The sequence below is a fragment of the Corvus kubaryi genome, unplaced genomic scaffold, assembly GCF_017639235.1.
Source record: "Corvus kubaryi isolate FWS band 111438036 unplaced genomic scaffold, C.kubaryi_AGA036_p1.0 37397, whole genome shotgun sequence".
NCBI lineage: Eukaryota > Metazoa > Chordata > Aves > Passeriformes > Corvidae > Corvus > Corvus kubaryi.
Window position 1 is genome coordinate 21,036,419 of NW_024581136.1, and position 23,085 is coordinate 21,059,503.

A 23,085-nucleotide genomic window follows, 5' to 3' on the forward strand; every position below is an offset into this window, starting at 1 on the left:
TTACTTGCATAATCCTGTGTTTCAGGACTTGACAATTCAGTGTCGCCTTAAATCTCATTTCAACAGCGGTAATCCTCCTAGTGGCACCGTGAAACAGGGAACAAGACAGACCTCTGGATCAGGATAAAAGCAGCTCTTGTTATTTCCTAGAGGGACCGGTTTGAGGGCTGCTGTGCAGCCCTGGGTGGAGGAGCAGCCTGGACCCCCAGCTGCCGAGGCTGAGGCAGGCAGGGGCCAGCGCGGCACTGCCGGGAGCACAAGCAAACACAAAGCATCGGAGGTGCCCGATACTGACAAAGCCCAAACCTATGCTAGTTCTCTCTCTGCAGGGTTGTCTGGACCGGCCTCACCCTGGCTTTGGCTGCTCACCTGGAGAAGAGGTTCATTCTCAGGCATCGGACACGGGAGCAGCTCCCGACAGGAAGCGCAGACTCCTAAGCAGCACTCGGGGCAGTAGTTCCTAAATAACATCCAGCTGGGCTAATACGGCTCTACAGTCCCAACAAAGAAACACCAGCATTTCTCCAAAGTCAGAAAACAGATGTGATCATTCGGTCTTGAATGTAATTTGTTGCTTCCAATAAATTTCAGTGAGCCTTGGCAACAAGGCATCTGTATTTGGAAAAACAGACACTTGGGGTCATCCTGGGAAGGAGAAAGGCCTCACAGGCTGCTCCTGATCACTCAGTTAAGACTTGGGACAAAAGTCTGAATATTCTTGACATGAGGTTTTCTTATTTTATGCCTCTTTACATCTTCCCTACAAACCAGTTCAGAATTTTACTGATTTTGACTATACCCAGCAGAGTTCCTGACTGTAACAGAAGCCCACGCTGGTTTCTATAACGCACAGCCTTTAGAAAATGACAGTGCAAATGCTGCAGTGCAATGTTTTAATTTCTGCTTAATTTCTTTCTGCCGAGGCAGAGCTGAAGCTGTAAAATGAGCTGTGAAGGCTGTAGTTAGTTGTAACTCTTCTGTCCGAGGACCTGATAAGACTTCAAAACACCATCTATCTTCCCACAGAGGAACACACGTGCTTTCAATTGTTTGGCTTGCTAATGGACTGTTTGCCACTCAGCCTAACAATTGCCCCATTTTCCCGATATATTTGCCGCTTTCCCTTTGCTTCCTCTTCTGGAGCTCAGCCTGCTGGCAGACGCACAGGCTGGAGAGGAGAAAAATGGCAAATCAGACCGTAGGAATTTGAACATTGTTTATGTTTTCATTTTTTGCCAAGGGTTACTGCTTTACGAGCTTCCTTGGAATCAGCCATGTGTCCATCTGCCTCCCAGCCTGAGCCTCACCTCATCTCTGCACCCAGAGTCCTGTCACTGCCTCATGCTCCAGGGATGCCAGATACCACACATATAAAATCACCCAAGAATCACCTGCTCAAGTGTTCTGGGTTTCTTCTTTCCCCTAAATTAAAGAAGAATCAGGCCCATGATCTGCCATTCTCAACATGATTAGTGCAATATGCTTACGGGATTTTCTTTCCTTTGTATTAAATGAAATAAGGTTCTTACTCTACACCCTTAGGTGTCACACAAAGGGGAACAAGTCAAAAAAATCAGTATTTTTTGAAGCAGCGACAAAATAGACTTGAACAACTACCAATTACATCTCTGAGGTAGAAGAAATAAGATGCTCACCAATTTCAGCAATAATAATACTGCTACATTTATATATTTTTATGCCTTCTTGTTAAAAAGTGGCAGTCACTTTTACAGAGTTCAGGAGTTTCATTTAAAAAAAAAAACAACTTCTACTCAGAAGATAAAATACTACCATAACAAGTGCTAGTGGGTCTCAGACACAAGGCACCAGAGCTTCAACCTCACACATCATCAGTGAAGTGACTTACACTTCTAGTTTCCAGCTTTTCCTTAGAATTTAAAAAAAGCAGAGAAATGTGGAAGTTTAAGACTTTCCAGCTGTTGAAGAAAGAGTAGAAAAAGCTTTCACACTTCAGTGGGACACCCAGCTTGAACATGAAGGAGCTGCCTTAGCAGGAGCATAACTTAAGAGAGCAAAAATTGATTAGGAAGCTGCAGCGCCCGTGGCGCACATTATCTCCAAAGCCACGGTGTGTGACTCTGCTCACCACGGCCGCTGAAGCTCAGATCAGCTGGAAGCAGCAGGTTTGGGAACACAGCAGCCCCCACGCCGCAGAAGGGCGGTGCGGAGCCGAGCCGAGCCCCTGCCCTGCCGCCCTGCCCAGCGCACGGCCTCGGCATGTGCATTTGCATTTGACATCCATCTCCCCATTGTTCAGACATCTTTATCTCAGCTTTCAGGAAACACGGATGACTCATCTATCGGAACATCTGACGAAGCTAACGTAATTTCAGAAACGAGTTCTACTTAGGCTTATTTTTCCAAGGAAAAAAAAAGAAAAATGTTTCAAAATTATGGTAAAAATCAAATTTCTGTTGCAAACCAGTTTCCTGATTTAGGAACTCGAGCTTATTTTTGTTGTAGACAGTCTAACAGGCTTATAGGCATCCAAATTTAGGAAAAAAATCCTACGGCATTTAAACAAGGCAAAGCCAGAGCTGGAGCTGACTCAGCCGCTCCAGCGCATAATTTGAATACACTACATAATCATTCTTGGTTTAAAATTATCCTGCTAATATCTAAGGGCCAGATTATCCCACACACGTTCATCTTGATTCATGCGCTCCCCTTAGGCCAGCCTTGCAGGTTTCATTAGCAGCAATTAGGCAGCAGGATGATAACATCTCGCCGGGGCTGTCCCAGCCCTGACCTCCTGCAGCACCACAGAGGTCACAGCCACGGGCCTGGCTGCCTTTTGCTCCCCACGCTCCCGGTTAACACGGGCCAGCAGCTGCTTGTTCCTGCTCGCAGGTAAGAAGGAGCAGCCAGGTGCACCCACAGGACGTGTTTCCCAACCAGAGACGGTGTCCAGAGCCCAGTGCCACTGCTCCCACACAGCACAGGAGACAACCTCGGGAGGCAACACTGCTTTCCTTGCTCTAGCCCTACACTCAGTTTGTGCCTTCATTTCAGTGGAAGGGGAAATATTTTTTTTTTTTTTTAAATTGCTTTACCCAAGCTGAAAGTTTCACTTCTGGCATCTATTTTTGCCTCCTCCAGGCAGGGCAGGGCAATGGTGTTTGGCTGCGGCGGCTGCGCACTCGGTGTGCTCTGTCCCTGCGCCCGCAGAGGACACCTGGGCCAGGGCCAGAGGCGCAGGGCACTGCCACTCACAGGGTCCCCTCCGAGTATCTGCTCTGCCTGTTTATGTTCTAAATATAGCAGAGCACACGGGCCATCTCCAGCTCAGAGAAGTCCTGCTCCAGGGGCTGCAGCTCTGCAGCACTCACACCTGCCTGACGTCAGCTCCACACAGCAGTCACCCCTAAGGCACTCACACCAAGTCTTGGAGTGACAGATCGCAGCATCACACAGTGGGCTGGGCTGGAAGGGACCTTAAAGGTCGCCTCATTTCAACTCCTGCCAAGATGCAGGAGTTTGTAAAGAAAAATTCAGTGACTAAGTATCTGTCTTATGTCCAAGAGATAATGCAAGAATAGCTGTCTAATTAATACTAGTATTATATACATTAGTAAGAAATCAAATATTTTAACATTAAGGTTAATTTTTCAGCATACTGCTATTTTAGTAAAGAACAAGGACATTACATCCATATTGAATTACTGAAAAATTAAAAATTACTTTTGAATGTCCTAACCAAAAACCTTTTTTAATCTGTACTACAGTATTGACTGACCTTATAAGGTCTAGACAGAGCTGGTGCAGCATTTCCCTAAATTGTTCTTGCAGAACATCTAAAGTTTGGGATATTGCAGATAAGGTAACTCAGTGACTAGTGCTGGTTGAGCTCAGCACACACCAGAACTGATGCAGAGCTGAAACAAAACCAAAACTGAGCAATGGCTTCAGCAATGGGGATTCGACTGGGAATTCCCCAAAGGGAGATATTCCATTTTCTGTTTACTCAGGGTATTCTTGTACACGATACAGCTACTTAACTAACCACCCCTGCCCAGGGGCTGGGGAGCCACCGGCAGCCACAGGCGCCAGGCCCACGGCGGGACACGGTGGGATCCTGCCCCGGGCTGCAGCGAGGGGATGGCCAGATCCCCGGGAGCCTCTCCAACACACAGCAGCTCAGCCACTGGCAAAGCTTTTAGCATGAGCACAAGTAAACAGCTCTGGTCAGCAGTGTATTTTTAAACAGCAGATTCTTTCCCAGCTCCCAGCTCGGCCACTGCGCTGACTCCACAGGGCAGCAGCACACTCCTCTCCTCCGAGGATCCGCAGCAACGCTGTAACGTTACCCACAGTTATCACCCACGGACCTTGCAGTGCTTGGCAAAGGTCAGCCTTTCCTGCATTAAAAAAGGAAGCGAAGAGCCCTGCTGACAGCAGCAGAAGGGCCAGTCACACTGCCGGGGTCGGGGAAGCCAGGCCAGGCCCCGGTCCATCCCCTCTTACACAGACACCAGCCCACGCTGCCACCCGGCTCCAGCACCACCAGCATCCCCGTCCAGCGCTGAGATACTAGGGCACTTCCAGCGACCACTGGCATCATGTCTGGTTCACTCCAGTGGCTGGTTTCCAGCCTTTCGGCCAGATCCTTGTGCTGAGAAGGGCAAGGCCAGTGGGGTCGGGCCACGGTGGCCAGACGCACATTGCTGGGAAACCAAACGGGGGACACTGCGGGTGTTGCTGCACCAGCAAACCCACCGTGGCTCCCACAGCCCCTCACTCAGAAACAGGCTAGAGGCTCCGGGGCCAGGCCTGTGCTCTGGCAGCACTGCCATCCCCCCAGCGAGGCCACACAGCCACCGCCGACCTCGTCCACACGTGGTGGCACCGCATCCTCGCGATGACACCGCGAGGCTGGGACTCCCCACTGGCACTGGCAGCCCTGGCTCTGCTCCTACCTCCAGCACGTGCTTAATGCATAAAAACATCTTATTTACACACTTTAATACCCCTGCATGCATTGTAATTGCTGTATTTAAAAATAAACTGAACAACAAAGAAACAAACCCTTTCAGTATCTGCAAGTTAAGCCAAGGCTAGGGGTGATGGGGTGGGTATTTCGGGCCTGAGAGCACTGTAAAGCTTTACCCTGTCCCCTGACCTGAGACAAGACAAATTTTCAAGCTCGGGATGTTGCAGGATTTACACAAACCCGCTGTAACCCACTTCCTGCCCCGTTCGCGCTGCGCCGGGGCCCGGCTGGGCCGCGACCTGCAGGAGCTGCTCCAGCTCCAGCTCCCTCCCCGAGCACGGCAGTGCCAGCAGCCAGCTCCACGCACTCGGCTCCGCTTCCTGGGATCGGGGCCCAGGAAGAGAAAATTACACTGTAGAAAAAACTGACAGACAAATTTCTGCTTCTCAAGTTTTGATTTTTTCATGACTCCACTGAATTAATTCTCTACTGTTTGCGGTATGGGTATTTTATACGTTAGGTTATTTAAATCATGAAAAACCAAGGGAAGGAGCTGGGGCCCGCACATTTAACACCTATCACTGAAACTACAGCTACAGTGAAACAACAGCCCTACGTTTACAGTGCCTAGCTGGGATGTATGTGCCTCCTGAAAACGCTCTCTGCTCCCACCATGTTTACATGTCCAGAGGCACCTTGCCTTTTGCTAAGTGCTGTCCTTCCCTTAAGCAAGTGCACTTGGGAAAAAGATGGGATAACCACACCAGTGCCAACCACAGAAAGGCATGCAGGGTGCTCACAGACACCCAAATAACCCCGGGAGGAAAACACTCTTCTAAGGTTCACCATCAGCTGTCCAGAGACACCAACAACCCGCTGGTAGTTACGAGATGGAAACAAATCCTCATATTGCTTACGTGGTTTGTGCTATTAAAAACAAAGAATCCTCACAGTGACTTTGCTGTTTCTACGTGAAGTGCCCTTTACTCCAGCTACAGGCGGGGAATAATTTGGAGGCGAAGAATGAGCCCCTGTAGCCATATTGAAGGATTTGAGCCCTGCCAGATGTATTTTCCCTTCGTTCCCTACATCCTTCCCCTTCCCCTGAGGAAAACAGCAACACAAATCGACAAGCATCAATAAAATAAAATCAGCAAAACACCCCACTGCTGGCAGCCAGCATTTGCTCCTGCTCGGCTGCAGGGTTTCTGTAGCTACAACTGCTTCTTTCATTAACCACATATCCTTGAAAATAATGTAATATTTACTCACTTTCAATGAGTCAAAGCAGGCGATTACACGTCCGTTTTCAACTTGGCAGCTTTTCGATGGGTGTGCAAATTTACATTCCGTGTCTGGTCGCGAGCAAGTCCCCCTTTGGAACTCCCTACACACTTCCAGCGTTAGCCATTTTGTGTCCCGGATCGGTGTGACGCTAACAGCCATCTTTAGATTTTACAGGTAGTTAAAATTTCCAATAAAAATGGGCAAACGAGTAGCTGAACTGATAAACTGGAAATGATGAAAGTGCCACCTCCAGAACACTTTTTTCCCCCCGCTCCCTATTTTAAAATAAGTACGTGTAAAACGGGGTGGCTGCAATCTCGAGGAAGAGCTGTGTCACCAGAGTCCAGAGCGTGGCACTGTTACCGGGGCTCGGGGGAAGGCCAGGACCGCCAGCCAGGTGTGCCTGCGGGAGAGTGGCCGGGACTAGCCCCGCGTGCTCAGCATCCCGTCCTGAGTGCGGCCGCTGCAAGCATGGGAACGTGGCGGGCTCTGGCAGCGCTTCCCGAGCTGCTCCCGGGGACGGCGGCTGGCAGGTGCCTCCAGGCAGCGGGCTCGCAGCGGGCTCTGCGGTGCAATCGGGATCGATTAGTTTGGCATAGACAGATGCAGCAGTTTAGAGCAACGACCGACACTGGGTTTGGGCTGGGGTTTTTCTCCTCCTCTCCTTGGCTTTCGGGCAGCAGAGCTCTGACCTTCGGGGCACACTTTAGTGCACAGTGCAGCGGCGGCGGGGGAGCAGCGCCGGACCCTCCTCCCGGCGGGCGCGGGGCTGGCAGCGGCGGAGCGCTGTCGTCGCAGTCTAGCTGGCAGCAAGCAAGGCAAAAGCAGCGGCTGCTCTAGAAGCGGTCCCAAGCAGCAGCGACGTCAGGAAAGGCACTTCTTAGTACCAACCTGTAGAGAGAAGAGACACGTTACGAGCGGGCGGCGCGGGCGCCCCGCGAGCCGCCGCCCCGCGCAGGGCACTCACGGCTGCGGGCGGCGGGGCCGCGTCCCCGCGCGGGGCCGGGCGGCAGCACCGCCGGCGGGCCAATCGCGGCGAGCGTTGCAGCGACACTCCGGGCAGGGAGCCAATGGCGGGGGCCGTCTTATGAAAGGTCGCGCCTGTCAGACGCCGGCCGCGCCGCGCTGCCCCGAGCGCGCCCGCCGGGGGACGCGCGTGCGGCCCGGCGGTACCGGCGTGTGGAACCCGGCCGGGAACGGCACCGGCACCGCCCCGCCGGCAGCACCCGCCGGCCCTCCGAGCGGCTCGGGCCCGCCGCCGCCTGACCGCCCCGCTTCCCGAGTGCGGCCCGGCTGTAGCGGCGTGCGGAACCCGGCGGCTGAACGGGACCGGCACCGGCACCGCCCCGCCGGGCCCGCCCGGCGTGAGGACAGACCCGAGACACGCTAACCCCGGAGCGGCTCGGCCCCAGCGGCGCCTGACCGCCCGCTCGGACACGGCCACCGGCACCGGGGCCACCCCGCGTTCAGCCGAGAGCTCGGGGGACACCGACCCGGCCTGCCCGACGGGCGGAGCGCTCTGCGGAGCGACCCGCCCGGCACCGTGCTGCGGGAGCGCTACGGGCCACCGCAAAAACACCCGGGAACGACGGAAAACCTTCCCCCTCGGTGGGCTGGGTGGGTTTCCCTCCAAGCCGCGATTCAGATGCCCAGCTCTGCCACAGAAGCCCGGTGCCACCTGCAAATACGAATCTAGTATAATGAACTGCAGCTCCTGTCCCCACCTGAGCATCTCAGCCCAGAGCACGGAGCAGAGGGACCCTCGTGGCACTGCCTGGGACACACTGACAACACCAACGACGGGAATTCTCCTGCCAGCACCACAACCCCAACAGCATCCTCCACCTGCGCTAAGGGGAACATTATTCCCATCCCTGTCTTTCTAAAGATGCTGCTTTATCATCTTCCTGTTTCCCACCACCCTCCAATGCAGGTCACTGACACAGTCACCAGAATCACACCCTGGCAAGCGATGCTGTCAGCGTGGATGCAAACCAACAGATGAGAAAAAGCTACGGAGTCTTTTTCTAGAGGCATAGTGATCAGAACAACCAACTGCAGGGGAAGGAAAACACACCTAACAGAGCTAATGAGATTACAACAGGCACCCTGGGTTCTTTGTCAGGACACTTGAAATCATGCCACACTTTTAATCCCTGCTAGCAAGAGACAAACAACTGCATAATTACTTGCAAACACAAGTTAACAACTAAGTGTCTTCGTGGTAAACACAGATGCTCATTTGCTTCAACTGCCTAAAACTGAAGTAGGGGGTCATCCCGCACCAGCGGTCACTACTCCTCAGTGCTTGGGATATTCATGACTTAGGTCTTGAAAACTTATTCTGTAACAAGTGTCCGGGCAAACCAGTTTGGTTGTTGCACTTGCGCCACGCTTCCCAGCCATGACAGATTAGCACCAAGAGATCTGAAAGCAGAGAACGTGCTGCAGGGGCCGCGTGCCAGCAGGTCCACCAGATCCACCAGGCACCCCTGCAGCCTCATGCAGGACTGCCAGCACACCAGAGCACTTTTGGAAGCCTAAACAGATCTCCCAGCCTTCAGTCGAGGTGCACTGCAACTTGTCCTCCACAGACAAGAGCTGGATCTGCATCCTCCCACCATCACTCCTGCACTGCACAAAATAACTTCTGAGTGTTATTTTGCTAGGAACATTTGTTTCCTGTGAGACCCTCAGGGCAGGGCGCTGGCAACGCCGGCAAGAAGAGCTCTACCACAAAGCTGTGGAACAGCTATAAGCAGGGTTTTCTCCTGTTCATCAGCTTGGTAACCAATCTATACCAAGCATTGATTTTTCCAAACACCAAGAAGAGTTAGAGCAGCAAATTGATGCATTTTATTCGCTAAAGCCAATGCAAGTTGAAGGCCACTGTTTCCAAACAAGATATTTAATTTCATTGTCATTAACAAGTAGCCACCCCTAACAAGAAATGAAAGAGACCATGAAGGCAGCGCCCAAAATGAAAACAGATGAAAACTAGCTTTTGTGCTCACATGTACTGACACGAGAAATATTCCTGGTAAGACTCCCCAAACCATGTTTTACTCCTACGTTTGTGATAAGTTTCCTGTTAGGATTTGGACAGTCACTCACTCGGAGAGAAATCCTGCTCCTGCTGAGGTCAGTGACACACTTGCGACTGCACTGAGCTTGAATTCCACCCTTCCTTCTTCAGGCTGCCAGCCACAAAAAGAAAAATACTACTCAGAGGAGCTGATGCCTCGAAGGTAGATCTTCAGAACAAAAAGAAATACTAGATGTATATTTTGTATAAACAGTTACTGGAAGAAAAAGTGTTTTGTCATAGTTTGTTATCTACCTGAAAACAGCCAGAAATGTCAGCTTTAAAAATAGCCTTGGAGCAGAAGTAAAGACTGACGTCAGACCAGAGGTTTATCTTCAGTATCTCCACTAAATAAAGGAAGATGTTAGCATAGAATTATCTTTCTTTAACTACATGAACTATTTTCCCCTCACTTTGAAATTCTCTTGTGATATTCACTAAGTCACTGAGGAGTCCCCAGTAAGCTTCACATGCTAGAAGATACACGGTCTGCAAAACCCAGCTGATACATGGGATGTCTCCTTTGGGCTGTCTCTGGTAAGATGGGAATGACTGCAACAAATCCAGAGGGAGAACCAGAGGGACAGGACAGGAAAAGGATTGAACTTTTTGGGTTTTATTTCATTAAAATTGATTTAGGGGTTGACAGTTTCTTGACCCCACCTAGCAGACCAGCCAGTACTAAAGACTCTTCTGATCCACAGGTGGGTTTTAAGGTTCACCTTTTGAAATTTGGAAGCATTTGCTACTTGTCTTGGGAATATTGCAACATTGGTTTGGCCAAAGCAGAACATTGCCTTCACTGAATATCAGGAATACAAGGATTGAAAGCAAATTAAAAAGTGATTCTCAGAAGAGACAGAAGTCATTCCTTAGGAGGGTAGCAGAGATGACTTCGTTGTCTCCTGAGCTGGGTCAATGAAAATGATTAAGAAACAGCCTCACGAATCAATGGAAAGGTTATCTGGAAATGTCCAAGAAAGTGAATCTGACACAGAAGAGACTCCTATTACTTCCCCTTATTGCTATAAAGAAATGTACAGACAGGTTAATGATGCATTTTTCCTCCTCGTTACAGTCTTTGACACAAAAATAAGGTGTCTCCCTGCACTGAGAATTGCTCCCAAAGAGCCATTGTTTTCACTGCTCCTGTAACTGGGTTTGCTGGACATCCCTGTTTTCTCTATCTTACTTCACACACATCTCTCAAAGAAAGATATAGAAAGCTGGGCAGGCAAAAAGCCCAACACTGAAGGAGAAGATGGCAGGGAAAAATGCTATTTTTATGCTTAGAGAAAGTGGAAGCTGAAAACACCAGTCTCAGTGACATGAGAACTGTCAGCAAGAACAGATAATTACACAACGTGAATTCATCCTCATGACGATGACTCTAATGAGATAGGAAATGGAATAAAATCAATATTCTATTTACACTGATAGGGCAGTCTCAAAGCTTGAAATTGCCAAATGGCTGTCTTTTAAATCAAGGAACACAAAATTACTGACTGCCTTACAGTATTTACAAAACACCTCTGCTGAACGCAAAGTTTACCAGTAACATATCTCACTATAAAATTTGGAAGAGATACAGCAGTTACTCCATGGCACAATTGAGGGATATAATTATATCACTGTCACAAAGTTAAGCTGAAACAATGAGCTAATTAGTATCTTGTCACATAACAGTACAGGATTGGATAAAGGAAAATATTCTTTAGTAAACTACAGCTGAAGAACCCAATTGTCTCACACTCAGGGCTGCACCCGCTGCTCCCATAGGACAGCACGGAAAAGCAAGATGACTCCTCTTTCAATTTTGTACTTTTGTATATTTCAGGAAAAAATGAGAGTGCAAGGACGGGAGCAAAGAGCAGCCAGCTATAGAACAGGACTGCTGGGGTACTGTACCCTCGGCTGGATTTCACAGCTCCCCAGCCCAGCAACTTGGGACTTGGAGCCAGGTAAAACTAGAAGCACACGTTAGCTTTGAACTACTAAGTGCCACACCAGATTCGTAAAAAAACTGCCAACACTGCTTCTATGACCCAGATATTTTGCATGATACACATAGTTTTAGTACTACTAATAGTGTTTTAAAGGTTTTTTCTGTACTGTTTTAGCTCTGACAGACTTGCCTGGTGCAACCTCCCACTGACTACAGTGGCTCCTCCGGCACATCCCCATCAGACGTGGTTTTATCTTGAGTCTATTTCACAGTTTCTGAAACTGTTTTAGCAGAACCACCTAACTGTGACATTCCATCTGAATTTAACACACCCAAGTGTACTCGGTTCATGAAAACTTGATAAATAATGAAAAAAGAGACAACATGTTGTACACTACATGCCCCAACCATGTGCAGAAATCAGGTATTGCTCCAAGATTTCCGTCCCTAATCAAACTGCAAACCAATTCCCACCAGCAGCACATGGGCACTGACACACAAATCCCACAGCCCAATCCTCTCTTACTTTAGATTACAGTAATGCTATTTTCAAGTCAGAAAGTTACACTGCAAATTCCATAAACCCTCTTTCCTTTAAGGAGCAGTCGGTTATGGATTAACTGCTCCTGCTGTAATTTTACACATTTTTCAAGTCAAGAAACATGCCTGTTGAATTTTTTTTTTTAATAACCTGGGGTATATATCAATTGCTTTTACAAAATTTGAGACTTCACAGACACGCAGGATTCACAGTTTGCCAGCATTAGCTAGATGTGTATTTAAGAGCAAGAACAGGCACAGGCCAGTCCCCCTCCCTGGACAAAGACGTGGCACACAAGCTGTTACTCTGTTCTTGCAACTTTAAGCCAGGGCCACAAAATGGGGAAGGACTACTCTCCCTTTAATCCGCTTTTCATCAATTTATGTATTACAAAGCATTTACATATCCATCCCCACCCACCACTGAAGTTGCAAATACTATTTCTGGTAACAAAAACATATTTACACTGTAATTCCTTTACCAAAACATTCACATAATGTATTTTAGGAACAGGAAGTTCTGTATTATCCTGGCACAGGTGAATTCCAACCATAGAAGAAGTGACATTTCCCAAGCAAGTCTAAAAAGAAGTTGTTTATCTTTAAAAATAACAGTAATCTAGTGATTTAACTTAAAATTCCAAGAACTAGCAAACTGAATTGAAAAAACCAAAACCTGCTTTATTAAAATCAGTTTCATTTTCTTGTTCTAGTAGTAATTTTAAACATGTTGTTTCTATACAAAGACATTTGAGAGGCCATAATAAATCAACTATGCACTCTTCCAAAAACTACAAGCTATTTATTAATCCGACTCTTGCACATGTTGTTTGATTAACTGCAAATGTACACAAGCCAAGCAAGGCAGGAGAGCAGCAAGATGACCCACAGCAGCGGGGTCAGCCCAGGACCAGGCCCCCCGACCCCAGCGTCTCCCCGGGGCAGCACAGGGTGCACGAATACAGACCATTTCACCTGTAAAACCTTCCCTACTCTCTCCTGCACCATGTAGGTATGACTCTCATGCTCATTATCGTGCCTGTTTCAGTGGGAACGGGTGCTGGGTGTTGACCCCAAGAACAGCCATATGGGAAAGCCCAGGATGAGATCCACAGCTGAGATTCAAAGCTGGGAGGCACCTGTAGCAGTAGCAAAGAGGCAGAAACACTCCCATAGTGACAGGTGATTTCTAACTGCATGTGTGTATGAATTTATATAAAACATGATGATTAGCATCATCCGTAATAACAACCACTACAAAAAAAAGCCACATCCATGACTCAGGAAGGGAAGGAACTGCTTCCCTCTGACATCAAATTCAGCTGATGCCTGTGGTTTCAGGGAGAAGTGACCTGGAGGAGCTCTCACTGGTGAGAGGTGCAGCAGACACCCACCCCGGCTTCTTGCGGGTCTGATGCCTGAACATCTCCCGTACTGCAAGGGAAAACAGACCAGCACCTTATTGCTGCTCAGGCTTCCACTTATTAATTGATTTTCACTTCCCTTCCTAATGCAGCTGCCATGTGGCCCTGGTGCAAAGGGTGGCTTTTTTCTTCCCCAGAGACAGCAGGGATAAAGCAGTGGGAAAAAGGAGTCCTGAGACCACTGCAGTCAGCACCTGATGGATCAGGACATACTCATGGTTACTACTAACATTATTAATTTATGAATAGTAGCATTTCCTCCAGACAATAAGCTCCTCCCCTTGGCCTCACTAACTCATCCCTGGCTGGGCCACCCCTCCCATGTCTGCCCACAGCAAAAACTCCGGATTTCAAAGTTCTTGCCTGTTCACATGACAACCACTTTGTTAGGACAGTAATTTCAAATCAGGAGCCTGGATGCAGCCACCACATCCCTGCACACATCACATTAAGTAGCAAGATTAAATCTGAACCTAATTACCAGGAATAGAACAGGCCATTCGTGTCACCTGCTCCACGCTGGTGTGTCGTCCCGCTCCCGGTGACAGTGCCAGCAGCTCTCCTGGCCCTGCGGACACATGGACCACAGTGGGGCACAATTCCACAGGGACACCTTGCTGCTCTCTGCCTGCTGCGTAACAGGCACACTCCCAGCCAGGCCCATCGGAGTTATGGTAATTATGGATTGCTTCATCTTGCATCTGACTCGAGGGCAACCAAAAAGGGACGTGAGTCCAGCTAATGAGGAACTCGTTACACCGAGTTCTGCTCGCAGCAGCTCTTAGAACTGGTCACTTCAGCTCAGTCATGGTGAGCTATGGCAATGCAGGGACAATCACAGGCTTCTCCCCAAGGACCAGAAAATTACACAGGAATGAGGGAAAGCAGAGTCATCAGTGCAGTTCAGTTTGGACTGAAGGAGTGCTGCTGAAGGGGCAAACCAGCACGCTGGCTCTGCAGCATGGCCAAGCAGCGCCAGGCACAGCATCCCCAGGAAGGGCCGGGAGTCCCACACCTCTGAAACCACGCCAGTATCCCAGAGTGGCAGCACTGCCATGCTGGGGACACCTGGAGCAGGGAGGCATTGCCAGCTCAGTGCAATGACGACACTGCCCGACTCCGGTCACCAACATGAATCACAAGGCAAGGACAATCCTGGAAAACATTCCAGCATCTGCTGTGAGACAGGAGACACAGCCGACTGGATTCCTGTTCACAGCTGTCTTTCCCAGGGAATCTCAGACCCAAAATAGAGCATTTTCGATGTTTTGATACATTCTGGCCTTACATTTAATTTATGTTTATAATAACATTCTTCCAGGATAATAAAAACTTGAACAACTTCTCAGAAAATACAATGAACCTGTATAATCTATTTCATTAGTTACATAAGAATCTAAACCACAGAGAATGGGATTTTTAACTCTCTCTGCTCTGTCATCATCTGAGGTATCAGAGATGACTGTTACCACTAAATACAAAATGATTTTTCCATACACAGCAAAATGAAACCAGTTTAGGAGATGCTTTCCTTGACTTAATAGAGATCCCTACATATACAGGGCTCAGCAGCACAGAAACACTTATTGATGTGATTAATTTTGGATCGTGACCAACCTCATGCAAACTAAATAAATACATGTGTCTCCAGATACCAAGCAAAAGCTCCAAATTAGTCACTGGTATTAAAAAGAAGTAATAAAAACTATATGACTTTTATTTTAGGAAAGAAGTGGAAAATATCTTTGAGACAAGTTTTTAATCAGTATTTGCTTTAGTATACTGTTATGCTTGTTCATTTTGAATCATGATATGTACACAGCTAACAATAACCATGAGAAACAACCCTCTAACAGCCCCTGTTCAGAACAGCCTCTGCTGCACACGACCTCAGCCAGGAGAGCTTCCACCACACAGGGCACAAGTTACGAAGGGGCTCCTGAGCTGGGCTGGTCTCTATGCACGTGACAGCAGTGGTGCCATCGACACTGTCCCATAGTATTCCTCACAGGGAATACCCTATCCTCTACTTGGGTTCACACCAGTGCAAGCTACCCAAATTGAATGCAATGAAGGAATTTTGGAAAAACCTCAAAAGTTTACTAGTTTCCTTGTATTTTCCCTCCTAAAAGCCACTTTAAAACACCAATAATGAAAGTTTAAATTTCTACCCTTACACAAAAAACATGGTATATTTGGAAAACAGCTTCTGAAATGACTTAAGAAAAACTAGCTTTTATAAAAATGGTGATTAAAGACAGCATGCTTAGAAGTTGTAGGAAACAAAACAAATCCAAAGCAATAATTTTATCGGTCATGCAGAAAAATGAGTGAAAGAAGTTCTAATGCTATTTCTGTTCCACCATTAGCTGTATTTAATTAGAAGAATTGAACAGAGCTGTGTCTACTTTTCACAACAAAAATCACATCATTTAAGATTTATTTATTGAATATATTTGCACATAAATACAGGAGCTCAATAAAACGCTGATAAGCAGCAAACAAGATATCTGCCCATAGACTTCCTTCCCAGCAGCCTGCAAAGCTCCAGCACCACAGCAAGCGCCCGCACTCCCAGAACAACATTTTCAACTGCTACACATCAAAAAGCTGAAACATACATAATTACATTATCGGGATCACAAACTCACTACCTTTGATTTTTCACTGCTTGAAAGAAGGCTCAAAGTCCACTGAAGTTGTGCCTATGTTCGGAGCATGGAAGGATTCCTATATAAAATTACAGGTAAAGAGTAACAGACTTCACTGAAAACCAGGGGTGGCCACACAAAGTCAAGAAAGCTGCCCAGGCACTAATAAACTCTTCCACACACTGGAATAAACATTTTTGTTTGGCTTTTATTCCAAGCTTCAGAGAGTCACAGAAGAAAAAATCGAGAGTTTTTTTTCTCCCAAGAAAGCCCTGCCGTGTTTATCAGCGCGTGCAGCTGACAGGACCTTCCTTCCCTGGAAGCCAGAGGCACAGGCAGCACTGAAAGAGCCAGTGAGCGGCGAGGAAGAGGAAGGGTGGGTGGCCCTGCACAGCACCTCTGCCAGCGGCTCGCGGCGCCTGCACACACCCAGACACCTACTTTATATGGCCAATCCCGGCCTGGTGCCTGTGCCTTCAGCTTGGCAACCTGCTCGGAAAACCTGACACACGTGCCTGGTGCAGCATGCTCCACAGCCCACTCGCTCTTTCACGGTGCCCGGGGAGTGCGGAGTTCAAAGGCTTGAGACCTTGGGTGCATCTAGAACCAACTGACACAGCAAACTCCATGTGCTCCCACAGCAATTTACTTACTTTTAAAGGAAAAGCTTATCTCCTCGAGCGCTGGGTACTGTCACTGCAGTGCAGATAACGCCACTGCAGTGCCACAGCTCCAGCAGCCTCAGAAGCACACCCCACAGGGGGCTTCGGCTGCCCACAGCCCATCCCCGCCCAGGGCAACCGGGCAGCCTGGGGTTACACATGACACAGAGAGGAGCGCCGAGGCCTTGCAGGGCCAAGCTGGGCAGTTCTGATTGCTCTCCCTTTTTTAGAAGGAAAAAATTCCAATTAACTTCTCTGGAAGCAGGATTGGGCCCAGAGCCCAAAAATGCTCTGGGTTCCCAAGTCCTTACTCACTGCTCGCAGTTGGACTTGCTGGCGCGGGAGGCAGCAACGCAGCAGGAATCCGCGGAGCTGCTGCAGGAGGATTTGGGAGCCTGGGGCCCAGCCCTGCTCCTCCAGCCTGCGCCCAAGCTCAGCCAGGGCTCCGGACGTGCTGCAGTAAATGCCAGCCATGTACGGTACAAACACTGCCCTCACTCTCCCCGGTCCCTCCGAAGGGGGAATGCAGATGCCATCAGCTGCCTCCTGTGCAGGCTCTGCAGGCAGACCTGAACCCACAGCCACCCGAGTCAGGACACGCTATTTATAATGCTTTCAACATTTCACTTTTCTCTGCAAATAATACCTGCTCCAAGTTCAAGTCCAAGGCATATTTTGCCTTGCCAGATGATCTGCGACCGTCTCATGACTTATTACATTGTTATCACTGCTAAGCTGAGCAAACAGGGCTGCTAAGTCTATTAATCTTCTGAAACACGGAGTCTGAAACTGTAGAAACAAAACATCTCACTACAAGATACATAAAATGTGCTATAGAGAGATAAGGGGGGAATTCAGTGCACGCTCTGGTAAGTTTTTTCTGTGCCACTGCAAGCAAGACTGACGCACTTTTGCAAGAGCCGACTCTGGATGTAACGTTACCAACAAGTTACATAAGGGAAAAGAAATTCCTTTTACAAGAGCAGCCTGCCCCAGGGTGGACAGCAAGGTACGCTTCCCACAGGAAAACCTGGACACTCTGCAGACGTTGGAACCGCCACCTGTACATTCACAAGAAAGACTGATAAAGGGAGTCCAACCCAGCCAGGCTAACCACGGCGGGCTGTGCAGAAACTCTGCTCTAAACACCAAAGGACTGAATATATTTCAACCTGTCTAGTACTTACTGCTTTTTATCGTGCGGAAATTCACTCGATTCAACTGCTCATATACATCTTGCATATTTATGTACCAAAATATTTTTCTGTGAAAACAAGTATTTGGCCTATTAGCCCAAAGCAGAGGGTCCATGAGCACACAGGAGTCACACATTTTATCACAGATCAGGGCAGCTCCAGGAGATAGTGGGGGTGTGGAAGGACAGACAGACTCAGGCTGAGCGGGCCCATGCCCCAGGCTGGGCTAACGCTGGTCATGCACTTGCCTTATGGGAATTATTATCTAGCTACACAAAACTCAGGCCCAGCTGCATTTTCCTCAGGCCTGGCTGCCTCAGTTTTCCTGTACAACCTCTAGATTCAAACCAAAATTAACTCAAACTGCAGGATTTTGCACCCTCGTGACAGAAGTGCTGTCACCTTACACACTGCGGCTGCTCTTGCTAATTTGTACCAACAGCAAATTTACCTTCAAAAATTCAAGCTTAGTCAAGCTGAATTGTGAGAATGCAAGTTAGATTTTACTGAGGATAGACTATACCTATTGCAAACTTTTATTTCTTCCCAGCTACATAAAACAAAGATGTTTTGGATAAAAATACTCTTCTATAACAACAACATGCATATAATCTGCAACATGGACTATTTCACAGGGTAGGAGTTAACAGAAAGTAGACATTTAAAAAAATTAACTGACCCCTTAGGAAAAGCAGTTCTCCTGATAGTGGGATTTCACCCCGAGGTCAGCACACATCAAACCAGCCCCCAAACTGCCCAGTGGGCATAGGTAACCTCATATACATCGACCTGCCCCAGCTCAGAGCGCTGCTGTCGCTCTCCTGTCGCTGCTTCTGAAGCTGTTGAAGAGACTTCAGAGCATCTTCAGAACAGGAGAACTTACTGCTGGTTTTGAATGCACAGATCAGGATAAACCAACACTTGTCACTGGCTTTATTCTCTGAGCAAAGTACTGACGAGGACATTCCCCCTGCACAGACTGCTGAAGGGAGAGTGGGCTCCAGCATCCCCACAGGAACCACACAAAGCCTTCACCTCGCAACTCTGCACATTAACCATGTATTTCCTTATCTTGGGATGTATTGAAGTTTCATCACAACTACAACATGGTTTTAATAGTCTCTTCTCTTTCCTTGTTAATTGCTGGGAACTCTCTTTGACACTTATGGAATTGCAATTGCACATATTCACAGCAGAGCAGGCTCCAAATGTCACAGAGGACAGCATTCAAACATATTTACACGTTTATGCTTTTGGTAAATAACTATGGGGTAGGAGGAAAGAAATGTTGTTTACTTTGCTGCATTACTTGGGAAACTAAGTTTACAGTATATAATTGTTAATAAAATTAAATAAAGTAATAATAATCATAGGTAACTGCTCTAATCCCTAAGGCACACAAACAGTGGAGACCACCAGTCATGCAAGGGAAAGGAGAGCCCCCCGTGTAGGGCTGGGCACAGCAGGGCACACTGAAGTGTAGGAATTCCCAGAGAAGAGATTGAACCCTGCCAGATCCCCCCTTCTCCCTTCCCTCCAGACAGGAGTAGTAGCAGGAATTTGCTGATAAACTCACAGTTGCAAAAATCATCCTTGGCATGAACATAAATCATAACAAATGGGAACAGAACTTTTCCTGCAGTTTTACCTTAACAAGCTGGCCCAGCTAACATGCCGTTTACAGTATTCCCATTGAAAATATGCCTGGGGAAAACACCTATTAACCCTTTCAAAGTAACGGAGAGTTACCACAAGGCCTTTTACAACCCAACATGCATGACTTCCTCAGAGTCAAAAAAGTGATGTTTGCAGATTATCCACCAGTTCCTGAGCAGGAATCATCCTGAGAAGAAATAATCCACTATTTAGGAATCAAGAGGTGCTAAAGCTCATCCCCCTAATTACAGGCATCCCTGTGTCACTACCACCTCCTCACTGATGCTGAAGCAGCAGAATAAAACAAGTACTCAAAGGAAATAAAAACAGAGAGGGAAGCCTATGATTTAATCTGAGCTGGCCGTGAGATCTTCATCTACACCACACATGTAAGAACCTTCCTGTGGCCACAAAAACCCTCCTGGACAGTGAGGCCCAAACCACGCGGCTTTTACAGCCTGCCTGCTCTGGGCAGCCAAACCCTGGCCCTGTGGGGCAGCACCCTTCCAAAGGCCAATGTGTGCCCAGCTGTTTGCTGGCATCCATCACCATCTCCTGGACCCCACAGTTATACTCCAGGCTTCCAACACAGGTGGCTCCAAGGACAGGGAAATCAGAGCAGCACCTGATACAGGGACACGGCTGGGACATCGCACCAAGGCCATGGAATGGGGCATTCACTTGCCCTCCACAGACCCCTCGGAGGACAGACTGCAGGACTGCAGTACAGATTCTCCTCAGCAGGATCTTCCCCACAGATGAAATTTTGAAATTCTGCTAAGGAGCATTTACAGTGGTCCCAAGACAAACAAACTGGAAAAGCACCAGAAACCTCCATGCCAACCAAAAGGGTTTTAAAAGAAAGCAACAGCAGCACCTACTACTTTCAAATGCTCATCGGTGTGTGATATTTGTCACAGATGTGTCTAAAAATGTTATTCAATCCTTGGCTTTGCTATAGGAAGGAGAGTATAGATAACTCAGTAATTACCTAGTAATACCAAAAAATTATGAACAGCACCTGAGACTTAGTGAAGCACTACAGTAGAACAATTCAAGAGGTACAGCAATGCAAAGCAAAATTTATCTTGCTCCACAACTGAACAGGAATGTCTACATTTAAGGCTTGAAGCAACTTGATTCAAATATTTATTTCTGATTCTACTGTAGAACTTCCAAAGCAAAACAGACCAACAGCATTTCCAGTTTTTAGAAAAACCAGCCAAAACTGAAATTTTTATAGGCCCACCCAGCACACCACCGAGAGCTGTGTGTCCCTCATGGAGCTCCCCCTGTACCCTCAGCCTGTGTACATTGACCACAGCCAGGCACCCAAAGAACAACTCCCTGGCCTGACTGCCTACAGAAAACCATTTCAGTAAAGACTGCTCCCAGTTATGATTACTTCCACAATTAGATAATAACACACCAGAGAAATTCCCTGCTTCCACTAAATTTCATTGTAGATAGTTCTGCAGATGGACGCTATCTATTACCTTGCTAATCCACCAGATCTAACCATCTAACACCTCCTGCCCCAAGGGTGAAGGAGGTGGTCAGACACCTATCCAGGGGGGACCAGGCTGGAGGCAGCTGTGGGATACACCAGAACTGGCCATTTCCCACGTCTGCTTTCAGCCCAGAAAACAGAGAGCTCATGCCTATCCTGGCACATGGCACAGCTGTGCTTCCCAACACTCCAGAGACAGTGAACACAGAGGAGGATTTGGTGGGTAAATGAAAAGAAAACACAAAGTCAGGCTGTTCCCAGTGCAGGGAAGGCTGGCACTGAGCAGGGGATGGATAGAAACGGTGGACATACTCTTTACTGCAGCCCAGGGGTTCACAGGGCAGCTCTGGCACTGCTGCTGATTGATATGAAATTACAGATTCCTCACAGGATGCCCCAGTTTTGCCCATTGATTCAAGTGCCTCACAGTACCACAAAGCCTCCACAGACACAGCCTCTTCCAGCCATTCAGAATAAATTTAATCCAATTATGGCTTTAAGGAAATGAGACAATAAACGCACCCCACTACTTTCACTCTCATATATCAGACGAGGAATTCTGCTTCTGTCTATTTTTCCTCAGTAGCCCAAGTAAATGACAATTGCACCATCCTGAACTTTTATGTGTCATAAAAACCAGGCAGACCCCACAATTACTATTAATTCCAACACACAGAGCAAAAAGTTTTCTAAATTTTTGCAAGCCTGGAGACTGTGAAACATAGACTGTTCAGTCATTGCCATAACTTTTCCATTTAAACAGCTTTTGGTTTAATTAAGCCTGGAGAAGTTTTGCAGCTCAGAAGCCCTGAGCTTTTAAACCCAGGCCTTTTAAACTCAGTGAAGTCCAATTCCATTCTACAGTGTTACAGTCTATGCCTGATCTGGCATGAGCTAAGGAAAGCAGAGAGACACAGGCCTCACAACATTTCAATTCCAGAAGCACGCACTGCAACCATCAAGCTCAGCTCAGCGTCACCCAGCACCCCTGTCCCTGCTAGACGAGCTGCTGGGTACCCTGCACCCCAGAACACTTCCCAGACAGTGCTTCCAGCTCAGCCTGCAGTGCCCTACAAGCAGAGAGACTCCCAACACCTCTGGTTCCTGCAGTGGCACATCCCAGCCTTCTACATGCAGCAGTCCTGTCACCATTGCAGTGAGCATGGGGCTGCCAAGCCTTTCATTTCTTCCTCTTTTATCTACTTTAAATTATCATAATATTGTTCTATGCCAGTGGGCCTGCCCAGGGTCAGTGTCACATGCAGCCAGCCCGAGGAGAGCCTGCAGTCTCTCCTCAGCTCTCACCCCAAACTTCCCCTGCAGCAACAAGTGCCATCGGTTAATTATTCACTATGCAAATCATTTCCTTGTCACTTTGGAATGTGTTGTCGTTTCATTAGAACCTTTTCTCCGTAGTGCCAAAAAAAGACATAACCCAGTTAAGTTATTCACCGTTACTATTCATTACTCCCGTCTCTCTTTCCCGTTACATCCCTTCCCTGAACCTGCTCTCCCGCACTTCATTATCTTTGTCACCCGTGTCCTGCTTCTCTCTTGCTCTGGGGCATATATTATCCACCTCAAAAAAAATCATCAAATGAAATTATTTCTTTCTAGAAGAAACAATCACATATTTTCCAAGACAACCATTTTACACAAACATTCCTGCATTTTTCTCTTCCATTATACCAACGTCTTAACAAACTGACTTGTTTGCAGCCGCAAACCAAAGTTCTGAATTCAAGAACTTTCCGTAAAAAGAAAACAAAAAGCTCTCTTTCGCCCATGATAACGCGGCAGCTCCCGAGGCCAGGCCGTGCGCTGAGTGCGCACAGGGCGATGCCGCCCTCACCGCCGTGTGCTGCACCCGCACCGCCGGCCCTGCCCGGGGTCCCCGCCTGCTGCAGACCCCTCACCGCGGTACCGACCGTTACGGACACCGCACTCGCCTGCCCGGGGCACCGCGGAGCCGGCCGGACAGCCCCGACCCACGGCCGAGCCCCCGGCCCGGCGCTCCCGAGCGGCCGCGGAACCGCCCCTCGCCCCGCGGGCTCCGGGCTCCCGGCGGGGACACGCGTGCGGAGCCCCCGCGCCGGGCGCTACCGCCGGGGAAAGGACGCACGGGCACCGGGGCCGCGCCCCGGCCGCCGCTCCGGCCCCTGCTCCCGGGCCGCCGAG

General features: G+C 48.3%; 1 protein-coding gene across 8 annotated transcripts in view; it reads right to left on the minus strand.

The window, feature by feature from the left end:
• The window catches only part of MBNL1 (muscleblind like splicing regulator 1), an 80,446-nt gene that overhangs the window by 50,334 nt on the left and 7,027 nt on the right, over positions 1-23,085 (minus strand). For 7 of the 8 annotated variants that reach the window (XM_042042671.1, XM_042042668.1, XM_042042666.1 and 4 more), the window contains exon 2: positions 6,224-7,129. The exons of the other annotated variant lie outside the window; for it this stretch is intronic. In XM_042042671.1, coding sequence (XP_041898605.1) covers positions 6,224-6,397 — 174 coding nt within the window. In that variant the 5' untranslated portion in view covers positions 6,398-7,129. The remainder of the gene's footprint in view (positions 1-6,223; positions 7,130-23,085) is intronic. 8 annotated transcript variants of the gene reach the window in all.